The sequence below is a fragment of the Dendrobium catenatum genome, unplaced genomic scaffold, assembly GCF_001605985.2.
Source record: "Dendrobium catenatum unplaced genomic scaffold, ASM160598v2 fragScaff_scaffold_1196, whole genome shotgun sequence".
Classification (NCBI taxonomy): Eukaryota; Viridiplantae; Streptophyta; class Magnoliopsida; order Asparagales; family Orchidaceae; genus Dendrobium; species Dendrobium catenatum.
Genome location: NW_021319658.1, coordinates 95,456 through 110,430, shown reverse-complemented (window position 1 = coordinate 110,430; position 14,975 = coordinate 95,456). Strand labels below are relative to the sequence as shown.

The following is a 14,975-nucleotide window of genomic DNA, read 5'->3' as shown; positions in this document are numbered from 1 at the left end:
TTATCATTGTTCAAAAAATGAATTAGTCAAAGATATACATTTAAAAATGAGATTCAACCATCTATTATAAATATTTTATTATTTGAAAAATTGGCTCCACAATTTCAACCTACATCATCTCCCGCCATACGGCAATTAGCGTGTGGCTTGCTCAATGATACTTCCGTTACTATCAAAAGTCCCAAACGCACCTCACTTTCCCTTGAAACAAGGAGAACTATGCAACTCCTACATACCATCGCTTATCTCGCTTGCCCTTACATTCCCTTCACACCTATGGTGACTATGATGAGAGGATTCAAGAAAATCTTCGTATTTTCTATTTTTTCTAAAAATCATCACTAGTAGGCCACAAAAACACTCAATCCTATCTTTGAAAATTGGATGTAGATTACAAAATTGCATGTTAATTTTGAGTCCATGTCTATCATGTGCAATGGTTTTATGAGATATTTAGTGCTTAGTATATGATTAGATCCTTTCCTTTGTAATTTGTGTACTTTATATATTATTCTTTTTTATTTCTTATTATTTTTTCAAAATCATTGTGGTTTGTGTATTCAATATTAAGATAATGTAATATTTGTTTTGGTTAGATAATTTATTATAAAAAAATATTGTTTTTAATAAAATTATAATTTTCTTAAATTCTAGGTGCATGTTGGCCTTCTAGGCTTTTTATTACAACACACATAATGCGTTTTAAATAAATAGCTAAAATTAGCCCGTGAGTTAGAATCAACAGCTCAACTGCAAATCTAACAAACAGAAATTAATAACTTTTCAGTAGGTTTCATCACAGTTTTTCCAACAACTTCTCGCCTTATTTTTCAATCAGCAACAGCAGTGCTAAATGAAGCTTAAGCTAATACTTGGTTACCTTGTTTCATATGACTTTCAAATTTGACTTCCAACATAATTAAGAGAAATTTGAGCATCTAAATTATTCTTAAATACAAGTATCAAAATGTCATTTCAATCATTTGACACCTTCAAGCACAAGAAAAATAATCTTAAAATGATCTTACAAACAAAAGACCCAATAAAGCACATTTAAGCCTTGGAAAAAAATAACAAAAAAGGCTTCAAATGAGAGGATATCAAAGCCAAAATGATTATGCATTGTTCACAGGATTAAAGTAACTGATATTTGGTTCCATATGAAGTGATTATAATTAATGATAGGGATGGGGATAACAATGAGGAGCAAATGCATCTAAACTGCCACCATGGCCTCCTTTTCCAGTAAATGTTTTTTTATTGTTTCCTTTGTACAAAATTACCTTTTTATTGCATCAATTGTGCCCGGGGTATACTTTTAATTGTCTTATAAAGTTTTTTTACAATCCATTTTCTTTTAGAAAACCCGCAGTAATTTGGAATAAAATGAAGCATCATGAAAAGGACTTAGGTAGTTTGCCATGGTATTTCTGGTAGTTTGCCATGGTATTTCTGCAAGAACCTCAGTGAGGAACAGTAGAAGAACAACGCCTCTATTTCCTCTAGCAGTTCTCTAAACGCAATTTGACAAGGTGAAAAGGAGTAGGTACGAAATAAGCATTAAGGATATAATCATCAACTTAAATTATTGCATCAAATTATGCGAGTTCTATAAGATAGAAAAGGTTTATCATACACAAAAAATGACTCAAGAAAATGGGTAAATGAGCAAAAGTATTTTTTTCATCATATTATAAAAAAGACAAAAATTACGCGCAGGATGAATTGTAGTTGACAGTCCATGCGATTTTTTGACACAGAAAATGCAATAAGAAGTCCATCAAACAGTATTGCAATCACCAATAAATACTAATATGAATCAAAAGAAAATCTGAAAAACAAACAAATGAATTGAACATAAGTGAAAATGAAGCTACATTATTAATAGAAACCGTATAAACGTGCAAGAACTATAAGCTTAAAACTTACATTATGGGATGACCATCGCTCCTTACCGCTTAGCTTTAGCAAATAATTTTGAAGCTTTTCCATCATATTTCTGTATTTAATATCTCTCTTCTGAATTAGATCTTCCATGACATTTATGTCAAAAATTAATGGGTTCGATAAAAGATCCAATTCGCTTGATGAATCAACCCAGAATGGAAGTATCTCTCTGAGTACTGACAAATCACAAGGGACATTCTCCCCTGAGAAAGAAAGGTCGCACAAGTCAAGCAGTTTCAAAAGAACTTGAAGTTGTTGTCCAGCTCGAAGTAGTTGATAACAAACATCCTTCAAAAAACAAGGAATAGAAACTCCAGACAGTTCCTGAGATTTATAAATTTGTTAGAAATACAAGAAAATCATATAATACGTAAAGCATAAAAGTTATGGCATGACTTCATACAGTACATGCATGATTTATTAAAAGAAAATATACCTTGATAGTAGCTAAGGAAAATTTAAGAGAAAGAGAACTAGCATCAGTGGTTGTTGTGGTATCTGATGATTCAACAAAAAATTCCCCATAAGGATCATCAATGGTAGCTCTATACATCCACAATTTGATAAATCCACAGTAAGGCTTATAAGAACGAATAAACAGATACTTGAGAAGGGCATGATGAACTGGGTCTGCATCCTAAAATTTCCACATTAGTTAATTAGTCTGAAAAAAAATAAAAACACCATGAAGTCCATGCATTTTGTTGTGATGTAAAAATCTAGATACAAGTGCAATCAGCTAGTAAAAGGAGCAGGTTAAAAACTGATACTTGAAGTTGCAGTATTATATCCTGTTTCAGTTTTCTCAGTCCAAATTAATAAGCAAAGGCCGCTAATCTAAAATTTAGCAAACTTAATGACAATTAATCAACTATCACCCCATGATACATCGTAATGGCAGTTCTTCAATACTTGAAGTTAGAACAACTGAAAAATTAAATGTCTAAGGAAATATCTTCTGATGATTGTTTTTTTTTTTTCCTTCAAGTTTATAAATCATAAACATTAACAAGTTTATAACATATGATCAACATTAAAAAATTCAAGAAATGTCAATAATAAAATCAAGGGGAGAGTACAGGAACAGGGACAATAAATTACAAAAAAGCTGGCCCTTCTTGTCTTTCCTATCAAAATATTCAACTATTCATCAAGGAATTAAGTACTACAAAAAATGAAGAGCAAATGCAGCGGAAAGAGTTTCCTGGCTTACTTGGAGCTGGATATACAAATAGGTAAGTAAGTCTGCTCCTCTTGGAAAATTATGAAAGTCAACAATAGAATCCAAGCTTAGGACCTCAATAAAAGTTTGGGAAAAGCAAATGCTTCCAAGAGTTTCAATGTGCATTCTTAATTCCTTGGTATGCAAATAGATCTCCATAAAAGTTATCTCTGGATGAACAACACTTGTTAAAGTGCCTTCAACTTGACAAATGGGAAAAGATTCTCCCTTGCACTGCACCGAACGTCTCAATTTTATCGACGCTGATAATGTACTCAATGCGCAGAGATAACCTTCAAGAAGCTTTCCAATTGCAACAGCAAATGCTTGGTTGACCAAACTATAAGGAGGGCATTCCTTCATTTCAATTTTACCTTGTTCTCGATTTGATGGAATCAGAAAATTTTCAGTATTGTTCCTTCTTACTGAATTAGCATTATGATCTGTGCCAAGGAAATGGCTAATAAATTCATGAAGGAAAAAGAACAAAAGACCTGAATGACTAATAGACTTGAGCATCCTTCCCAATGCATGGGTACTTGATAACCGGCACCACAAGCTTGGAACTCGACAATAGCTCCTATCTGCTGGGCTTGAGCAAAATGGAAGTGAAAGTTTGTCAATCTCAATAATCGATGACTTCACACCCTGCAGTGCATTTATAACCAGTCCCACCAAACTTGCTTCCTGCAAACAAGCACAATCAAACAAACTTGACATCAATAAATAAAAGCTTGTAATATGCTTACAAACTTCTAATTAATGTTCAATAATTCATTAAAACATGGCAACTCCTTAACTGTAAAACAATAACAAAGCATGGAACTGAAGCCTCCACAACAGATATATATAATCAAGGCCTCATTAACTAAGAACCAGCTAGGTGCTTCATAGGATCCATAACATGCAACCCTTTTAACATTTAGTACATATTTGATTGCTTTAAATTTAATAACAACATTCTATAAAAAAATGAATTTTGTTATTTCTATCCTTTTTTTGGACGGACTTAAAAATCAGTCAGAGCAAAATAAGGGGGTATGAGGAAGAAAAGAGGCAATAGATCTGAAGTTCACAAACCTCTAAAAAAAAGACTTTTTTTATAGCAGACAATCCAACAAAAAATAAAACCATAATGAGGCTGTATGAGCTCAATAGGATCCTGCACATTGCTGGCAGCAGCAAGGTCCCACTCAAAGCTGGTGAGAGCCTGGCGAATTCTTATACAACATTAACAAAATCTCCCCTAACTCTGGTCAGCTTTCTACAAAACTCCTCCCCTCAACACTGGAGTTTGAATAGGGCCCGAGCAAACCCCATTAATCACAAAACCAAAGAAATCTAAACATATGAATACAAATTACATCCATCGCATCAACATTTGCCATATATCCATAAAACCACATCCAACCAAGCAAAATAATTTGGAAATATAAAACATTTCAAAATGCAGACTTCACAGAAATTATAAAGATAGTCCGATTAAATAAGAATACTGAAGTCAGGGGTTTTGACTAATTTGAAGACATTCAGTCTATACATTTATAGAAAGAGCTTCAGGAAGTTAAGGTAAAATTTTTGCTTTATTGAGGGAATAAATGCTACCGCACTTTTCTATAATTAGCACACCATTTCCCACTCAGAATTCAAATTGAAATATACACCATGTAAATTCACGACATTTCGACGAATTCGAAAAATGGATTAAGGGGTTGAATGTACTCACGGAGACAGCGGATAGGTCGTACATCGTATCTTGAGGTCCTTGCGCGGGATCGATTGTCCGAGCAGTTCCACTCTCGGAGACGATTGACTCCCAGGTCTTCGGGGCGACCCAGGGATCGTCCATCTTGAGATTACGGAGCTGGCACTGGAAGCTGGATTCGACCTCCATTGAGGAACGAATACAGCACTCTGGGGTTAGGGTTTTGGCAATTCTCTCCTGCGTTAAATCTTGCAACTGAGGAAATGGGAATAAAGCGATCGACCCATAGTCCCATACAGTCCCATACACCCGTGAGCGGGCATAGCAAGGTTTTTCAGTTTTTATATAAAATTTAAGTCTTTGTATTTATATTTTTTATTAAAAATAATTTAATTAAATTAATAATATTATACCCCTCTTAAAATTATTATAAACTAATATTATATTTTTCTCTGTTTTTTTATTATTTAATATTAGAAATAGTATTAATGTTTGAAATATGAATGATTTTATTAAGTTTATAATATTTTTAGAAAGATTTTATTTTATCAAAAGCATTGAATTGATTTTGATTTATTTTTTCAATAATTCAGAAATATTAATATTTTATTTAAATCAGTTTCTTATTACCTTCTAAAATATTTTTTTAGTATAATTTTTTAAAACAATAAAAAATAACATTTAAACAATGTTTCAAACAAAATTTAAATCCAATCAAAATTGCACAAATCTCAATATACCTTCTAAGAACATCTCTAACTGAACTGGATACTATCATTTTGCAGTTCCATAAGTTGTCCACCCGAATGACATTTACAACCACTTTTTTGCGGTTATAAACAAATATTGATGTTGCATTATTCACAAACATATTTTAATTATGAAATTATCCTAAAATTATTATATTTTAAGATATTGATCCCAAATATATTAGTTTAATTTTTGTTATTAATTTTCTAATTTTAATATGTTCATTTTTTATGAAAATAAAGATGACAAAGAATATAAATAGAATACTTTTTGTGTTAGAAATGAAATTTGATTAGAGATGAATTACCTCTTGATATGATTGCTACTGTATTTTGTAGTGAAAAATAAATTTTTCAGTTTTAAGATGCCCTGAGAATTTTCATTTATCTTATACGAACTTCCATTTAGATTTTAATGAAATTATTGAAAATATGATGATAAAATATCAATGTTGTACCCACTTGTTCTAATTTATTACTAATACATCATCAAAAAATTATCTTGATGGGGCACGAATCTCGATGCAAAATTAAGTTGGAAACTTCCAAAATTAAAATTGGGATCATCTGAACTTTTATTTAATAAAACTTATAATCAAATTGAACGTCTCGGAAATACGAACCCAACGACACAAAATTCGACTCAATCTGAGCCCAAATGAGTCCAAATCAAGGACCCGAAATGTTATTGGAAGGTTCGAACCACAATTTGGGTTACCAAACGGTTTCCAAACATTACGTGCTTATAGTCAAATCGAGCGGCTCGACGAGACGAACCCAACGAGCTCAAGATTATCGATTTCCAACATCTTTAACACATTCAAATGTACATCAAACGGTCCATGATCAAGGGATTCAACATCACTCGTCCATCTAACCACTCCTCATTTACCCTTGATCTTTTACATATTTACGGGTCATGTCACTCCATAAATCTATAAAAAAACACTCATCCCTCTTGAAATGGGGATCTAAGCAAGAAGAGATGAAGAGAAGAGAAGGAAGAAGCTTCACCTCGACCACTGCCGGAGTCTAGCCAGACTACCACTTCAGGCCCTCACGTCCGCCGGACCACCGCTTGACGTCGTTGCTCTGTCGGACCACCACTTGAGGCTCTCACCTCCACCGAACCACTGCCTAACATTGCTGCTCCGCTGGTCCACCACTTAAAGTCCTCACCTCTGTCAAACCACCGCCTGACGCCGAGTTCCGCTGGACCACCACTTAAGGGCCTAAGCTACACCAGACCACCGCCTAACGTCGTTGCTCCGCCCGACCACCACTTGAGGTCGTCACCTCCGCCGAACCACCGCGTAACGTCGTTGCTCCGCCAAAATACCACTTGAGGCCCTCACCTTCGCCGGATCACCGCCTAACGTTGCTACTCCGCCAGACCACCACTTGAAACCCTCACCTCCGTCAAACCACCGCCTGACGTCGGAGTTCCCTCGGACCGCCACTTAAGGGCCTAAGCTCCTCCATATCACCGTCTAACATCGTTGCTCCGTCGGACCACCACTTGAGGCCCTCACTTCCGCTGGACCACCGCATAACGTCGTTGCTCCGTCGGACCACCACTTGAGGCCCTCACCTCTGTCGGACTACCGCCTAACGTCGTTGCTCCGCCGGATCACCACTTGAAGCTCTTACCTCCGTCGAACCATCGCCTGACGCCGGAGTTCTGCCGGACCACCACTTAAGGGTCTGAGCTCCACTGGACAACCACTTAACGTCATTGCTCCGTCGGACCATCACTTGAAGCCCTCACCTCTGTCGAACCACCGCCTGACGCCGAAGTTCCGTCGAACCACCGCCTAACGTCGTTGCTCAGCGGAGCCACCACTTGAAGCCCTCTCCTCAGTCGGACCACCGCCTGACATCGTTGCTCCATCGGGTCACCACTTGATGCCCGGACTTCCATCGAATCAACACCTGAGGCTCGGACTTCCGCCGAGCCACCGCCTGTAGCCCGGACTTCCACCTGACCACCCCTTGACGCCCGGACTTCTACCAGACCACCGCGTGAGGCCCAAACTTCTATTAGGGCACCTCCTGATGCCTAGAGTTTTACCATAGTACCGCCCAACTACAACGATCTAATGAACCCCTGTCCATCACCAAGCAACGGTCCTCCCGACCTCCGTCTCCTACTACGGTCCTTGCGACTTACATCGCCAGAAAACGATCTTTCTGACCCCGGTCTCCTGCCAACTACGGTCTTTCGGACCTTTGTCTACGGCCGACTGCGGTCCTTCTGATCTCCATCACCTCCTATGGTCCTTCCAACCTCCATCACCAAACAACGATCTTTCTGGCCTCTATCCTATAGACTATAATCGTGCCGACTAAACAAACATGTATATATTGTAACTCTCACCATGTAATACGCCATATATGATGTATATTTGTACCATCAAGCCAAGGCCTTTTCTCAAGGAAGGTCCTCAACTTTAATCGATAACAAATACTAGTGTATTCGTTTCTAATTGGGCAAGACCTTGTAGTTTTTTCTCCTTTTCAAGGGCACCTGTATGATTCCATTATAATAGCATCCTTAGTAACTTTATTCTACATTATTCTTTTAATTTTTTTACAACTTCTCTCCGGCGAATTTCTATCGACATTTCTTTTTTTTTTCATCATACGTTATCCAATACCCGTCAATCTTTGGAGGAGTCCAAGGTTCGCGGTTCTACGATCTCTTTGTGAGTTCTTGGTTCTTTATTTTAGTCTTCATATTCCTCTTCCCTCTTCCCCTATACCGCCGGCAATCCCCTCCCTTTCTCCCCAAATCGACGCCCTCAACCCCTCCCCTTGATTCCCCATTACCCGCCACCCCTCCACCCAACAAGCCGCCGGCCACCTCATCAACCCGGCGGCCGGTCCCACCCCACCACTCCTCTCCTCACACTCGACGCCCTCACTGCCTTCCCATTTGCCGCCGGCCTCCCCTCTTGCTCCCATTCAATTATGATGATTTCAATTATCATAACTCCCTTCCTAAATTAACTCAAGCAATTAAGGGAGAGATTTAAGTAATTTGAAATTCAAATTTGAATTTCAAATACTTTCCTTATTTAAAAACCCAAATAAGGAAAACTTTAGTCATGAATGCGATAAATTAACTTGGATTTCTTATTTACTTTCCTAGTATACAAAGATCTATTTGGAAACTCCCAAAATCTCTCCATAATCCTTCTCTCCCCTCATGAAGCCGCCGATCCCATTAATGGGCATCACCATGGTTTTTCCTAATGAGGCCCTAGCTCTCATTTGAATTTTGAATTCAAATTTTGAATTACAATTCTTCCCTCCACCCCATTATTTCCTTTAATTAATTACCCTCTTTGGATAATTAATTCCAAAAGGAGAAATGAAAACCTCAAATCCCCTCCACTAACCCTAGCCGTCCCTTCCCTCATCCCGCCTAGCCCAAACTGGCACCCCTCCTACTTTCTCGACCACCAAATGCCGGACCTCCCCTCCAAGGCACACAACAAAGAGTCCTCCCATGTCCATGTATGGCGGATCCGAAAGTTGATCACGGATTCATTTATAATTCTCAAGAGAGAATTAACATCATTCAATCACCTTTCTTCGATCCCGGATTTGGATCCGAAGGCACCGTCGAAGGATACGTGGAGCGTATTATCTTCACTTTGGCGGACGTCATCGAAGAGCAACAACCAATAGGATCGTGGAAGATCGCCGGACGACCACCCGTCTCTCCAACTCCGGCCAACTATTCGTTGAACAAAATTGCTTGCAACCTCTGTCTTTCAGTGGCGTCACTGGGTTTGTTAACCTTCATCCTCCGCTAACCCTACTTCCAAAGAGCGTTCGAGATGGAAACTCGAAAGTAAAAGTTCTATTTGTTAATTGTCGGATTATTATTAATTGCATATTTATCTTGCTATCATCTTGTTATTGTCTTGAATCGCTCTATTAATCTATTGTGTAACCGTATGCTAGAAGCAAGTCAATAACTACGAAAATTGAAAATCCTAACTTAGTGAAACATTAACCTTGTAAATTCATTGCTAAAACAAATTTTTTAATAAAATCCATTCCATTGTTTGTTTCACATCATCTTGGTATCAGAGCATGGTAGGCATGTATTAACCTAGGAGTCTAGCTATCCATTCCTTAGTTTGTTTGCATGCATAACATCACCTACACTTTTATCTTCCTGGTTTTTGTTTGTTGTCCAACAAAAATTTACACCATTTAGTGACATTTAGAAGAGTCTAACTTGGTGTTTAAGTGTTATCCTCACTCTAGAGACCTTCCTAAACACTTAGACAACTTAATTCCCTATTGTAGTTTGCTGTCCAAGCATTTCCTGCAATCATTTAGTGAGCTTCAGGTTAGTTCTTAAGTGTCTTAGTGTTGCCCTCAACCCTACAAATTTTCTTAAGTGCCTAGGATACTTAAACCACCATTGTAGCTTGTTTTCCAAACCATTCCTGCACCATCTAGTGACCTTTAGGTGAATCTGATTAAGCGTTTAGGTGCTGTCCTCAACCCAACAACGATCCTATTTGTCTAGATCACTTAAATCTCTCTTGTAGCTTGCTGCCCAGTCATTTCCTGCACCTTATAGCAAGTCATAATTATGTTGTCTCCTTGTAGAGTGTTGTTCCTTACACCCAATCTTCATTAGGCATCACTTAGCGCTTCCCAATAGACCCGATAGGGCTTCAAAAGAAGTTAGATGACCTTGTTAACATAGTGGGCTCTATGACTAAAACTATGAAGGAAAAACATGTTGACTCTCCCACTCTAGGTACGCGCCCCATTCGGATTCATACTAGTTAAGTAAAAAACACTTAATTTAAAGTATTTTAAAAATGAATAAAAAGTTAAATTAATTCACTTTTTTTAATTTAAAATTATTTTGCGTTGTTTCTAGTTTCTACCTATCATTTAATAAATAAGAAATTTATTATAAATAAAACGAAACTTCAGCTTAGTGAAGTGGTGGGAATAATACAAAACTTGAGGTTTCCCTCTAATCCCAATAAAGTTAAAAAGGAGATTTATGCTTTTACTTATTTTAAATAAATTTAAATATATTATTTAATAAAATATAAATTTTTATTTTAACTTAATGAACTTTATTATTATTATTATTATTTTGTAATTAGGGAGAGACCAATTATATTGCTATGAAAATAATGGTTGAGATGCAGCTCATCCTGATCTATTAGTCGAGAACTCTGCTATCAATCAAGAGATATTGAATTCAAGTCTTAAGTTGTATTATGTGTCATGTCTAATCTCATACAAGATAGCCACCCGGTTGCCTTGGCAAGTGCGGTCGTCTGGGAGTGGGTAAGAATGAAAAACGAAGGAAAATATCCTCCGGTTGCCAAGCAATTGCGAAGACCATTTAGGGGTTGATCATGTTTAGACGAGGGAATTCGTCTATAGTTATTGTGAAAAAAGTGGAAAAGATATGAAGAATTATTGAGGTTAAGAGGTTGAATGAGAAGTTGCATTCAAAAAACAAGTGGTTTGTGCTCTCTCAATAACATTTAAAAGATGTTTATTGTTGTAGGGAGGTGTTTAAGGTTTCATTTAGAACGGCTCGAAGCAGTTTTTAAGTACAACAAATAAAATTTTTATACAAGAAAGATGTTTTAAGAAGCAATGAGAAAGCCGTCCCAAACGATGGATCCCATACAGGGGAAGGTTGCTGTCTTGAGTAACAACAGTAAATGATAGATGATTTAGCAAAATAGCAGCAGTGGTCTTCAGCCTTCTCCAGTAAAAAGCCTGAATGATTTAATGATATTAATTATAACTAACAATACCAAGATAAACCATAATTTTAGATCTAAATTATATTTAATAACACCAAATGAAGAGATAAATTGAGAAAAGCTAATCCATTTAACAAGCAAAACATCTGAACTACACTAGAAAAGCTTACAAGACACTAAAGAACCGCTTCCTTTCCTCCTCCAGAGGTGTGACCCTCATATAAACCCAAAATCAATGGAGGAATAACACCACTTCAAAATTGAAGAATGGTTGTGATTCCTTACCCAACATCAAATTAATATGCAATTAATAATATTTATATATATAAGTAAATTTCATACAAATATCAAGGGTGTCAAAATGGGTCAACGGGTCTTATTTGGGTCTGACCCAAAATTAGCCCGTCATGAATCCGATCAATCCGAATCAGTCCTGTTAAATAAACTTGTCAAAAAAGAAACCCGATAACTCATTTTAAGTTAATTGATAAAATAACAAAAACATTATACCAATCAATAATAGAATCTAAAAATTAAATATTAAACATGCTAGCTACGACATGAGAGGCATCCGAGCACGTTTCAGCGATGATACTCTCTACGTCACCTTTCCCAAGCTCGACACAGAGCAGCCAAAGCCGCCGTCCCCGACTCCAACGATGCCGGAGAAGAAGCAAGAGCTTGAAATGAAACCGAAGGAAGAGAAAGAGGAGGAGGTGGTGGTAGGGAGGCAAAGTCAGCTGGTGGTGAACATTATTGTGGCTGTGACAGTTCTTGTGATCATTGGGATGTACGTACGTGCCTTATAAGTTGGAGAAATATATATAATTGTGATTAATTATTTTCAGCAAATTATATGTTGTTTAAATAGTTTAAGATTAGAAAAGGGGATCATGTGTGTGAGACTACTCAACTGCAGGATTCCTTTTGCTTTATTTTTGCTTTGTTTCTTTTTATAGTTTAGTTATTATTTTATACCCAAGAGTAGGAAGATGAATTATGTATTTGTATGACTCATGAGTATTATGTATGATTTTTAGAACAATGATATATATATATATATATCAATATATTTATTTATGATGATATATAAAACATTAAGGGCATAAAAGCTCGAATTTGAAGAGAGGATATAACAAACTTGATATGGCAGTTCTCTTATTTTAGAATGTATGATGGAGATGGAAGATGAGTGAATGCATGTAGATGCCAAAAAGGTGATAAAGAGATAAAATTAAAGAGAAATTATATGAATGATATATAAAACATTCAACTCTTATTAGAGGATTGAGGTAGTATTTGGCTACCAAGTCTGTAACCAATATTTAAGCCACCAAGCAATAACAAAGAAAAATATCAACTTATTCATAATTTAATTTTAAACTAATAATGGTTAATGAATCATTTCACTCATATATATCCTTCCCTTTTATTTGCATTGGAAATTTAAATCAAACTATATATTTATATGGTTGGTTGGAGCTAAGGAACTAAGTGATGTAGTACATCAATAGGTGAAAAAAAATTTAACCTAAATGTTCAATTACAATAGTATAAAATAAGAGCTTATTAATGTGCTAAAGCAAGAGCTCAATCAAAGTACATTACAAGAGCCCGCTCATGAAGAAAAATTAAGTTAGAGTTTTAATATTTAAATTTTAAATTTAGCATCAAGAAGATTTGAAATTTCATCTTTAAGGAACATGTATGGCCAAGTCATTTAATAGAGATAAGATGAATTATTGAAGGAAATTAGTACATTTTTCCATAAATGACCGCATACTCCTTTTCCCTCTAAATTTTTGCTCTTGTTTTTAATCGGTCGTAGTAATTGTAATTATTTAAATAGTCCTAATATATATATAATGAGAAAATTTAACTTTAGAATGATAAAAAAGACCTTGGAGAAAGTTGCTCTATTTTTGTTAGTGTTTTATGAAATATTTTTATCAATTTTAGCATGATTGATTAATTATCTTTTATGCTTATTTAACTCTTATTAAATTGTCTTCTAAATATATTTAGCATCTTCCCTTACACCCTAGCCATCTTTTAGGTCCAGACATCCACAAGATCAATACACTATGAAGCCCTTGGCCTGGTTTATGCTCGATCTCTTGCATCTTGTCTTTTTCTCCATACCGCTACAATACTTTCAACCTTACCAAACTCTACCATATACTTTAAAAAATAAGTTTGCATTTTATGTTAATCCTCTTCCATCATTTTTAGCTGTTTACCACATTCAAAATTCTTTTACTAAATTGATCTTGCAAAATAACAAAAATTAGCCCAAATAGAACTAATATAAGCATTTCTTCCTCCATACCCCTATAAACCCCTCATCTTTTCACCAACACACTATATCACTTCTTTGAACAATAAACTAAATAATCATAAGCATTTTCATTAAATAATCCCACCAAAAGAGCTTCCCATTCTCATCACTAAAGAGGTGTGATTTTGGATGGTGTGTGAAAGTAGACCGTCCGCTTCCGTTATTAATTTGTTGCCCTTAAAATTTGACCTTCTTAACTAATGGATAAGATCATTGACTACTAATAATATAGTTCTTCATCATTTAAGCACGCTCCCTTTAAATGTGGGTCAACCCGTTGACCTTTTCACTTCATTGCTTTAAATGTGGAAAAAAGGTTTGGTTGAGCCTTTCTTATGGTCATGTCTTTACTTGTTTTTTAATTTTAAATTTATGTGAAATCTTGTGATATTGTGCCCATCCCAATGATGATTTAGAATTACACCTTGTATGCATAATCAAAACAAACATAGACATATATAATATATTTAATTTTACAAAGATGATGAAAAATTATATAAAAAATAACAAATATCCAAATAATATAATAAGTGAAAAGTAGAATTAAGCAAATCAGTCCACTAAGCTAAATTCTATCTTGCAATTGGTGCATGATGTGTTGCATCATCTAAAATATTGATATGCCCAATAATACATAAATCAAATTAATCTGAATGCTATTGGGAGCTCTTTTTCACTATATAAAAAAATTAACATGTTTTAAATATTTATTTTCATATATAATAAACTATTTTCTATTGGAAATTTTACATTTTTATGGGTTTTTTTAGTAAAAATGCATCCATCATAAAAAATAAAAATAATAACTCAATGAAAATCATTTTGGCTACCCAAAGTCTATCAAAAATATGTTTAATAATATACTAGCAAGCTATGATATAGTAAATAAACCATTGACGAATAATTATCCATGGAGGTTTTATTTGTGATGACTTTGTTACTGTTTTCTAAAGCAATTTTTTTAGTACATAAAGTTTTAGTTAAAAAAATTTGTATACTTAAAAGCTACTTAAAAAAAACAGTAATAAAGCTGTCCTAAACAAAGCCTAAGTTATCGACAAAAATTCCATTGATAAACCGACATTTAAATAGGGATATATTACATTAAACTTTTAATTCATTGTATAATGAACAATGCTGTTACTTTAATGTCTATCATATGTTGACTATTGGAGTTATTTTCACGTTTCATTATATGATAAATAGTAGCGTTACATTAGCATCCATTATATAAAAAATATCGGAGTTA

At 35.3% G+C, this 14,975-nt stretch overlaps 1 protein-coding gene across 3 annotated transcripts in view; it reads right to left on the bottom strand.

The window, feature by feature from the left end:
• LOC110095764 overlaps positions 1-5,166 on the bottom strand; it is a 48,611-nt gene extending 43,445 nt beyond the window's left edge. For all 3 annotated transcript variants that reach the window (XM_020821426.2, XM_020821428.2, XM_028698966.1), the window contains exons 1-4: positions 4,896-5,166; positions 3,161-3,856; positions 2,384-2,584; positions 1,930-2,271 (exon numbers count right to left, since the gene is read on the bottom strand). In XM_020821426.2, coding sequence (XP_020677085.1) covers positions 1,930-2,271; positions 2,384-2,584; positions 3,161-3,856; positions 4,896-5,063 — 1,407 coding nt within the window. In that variant the 5' untranslated portion in view covers positions 5,064-5,166. The remainder of the gene's footprint in view (positions 1-1,929; positions 2,272-2,383; positions 2,585-3,160; positions 3,857-4,895) is intronic.
• Between the last annotated feature and the right edge of the window lie 9,809 nt (positions 5,167-14,975).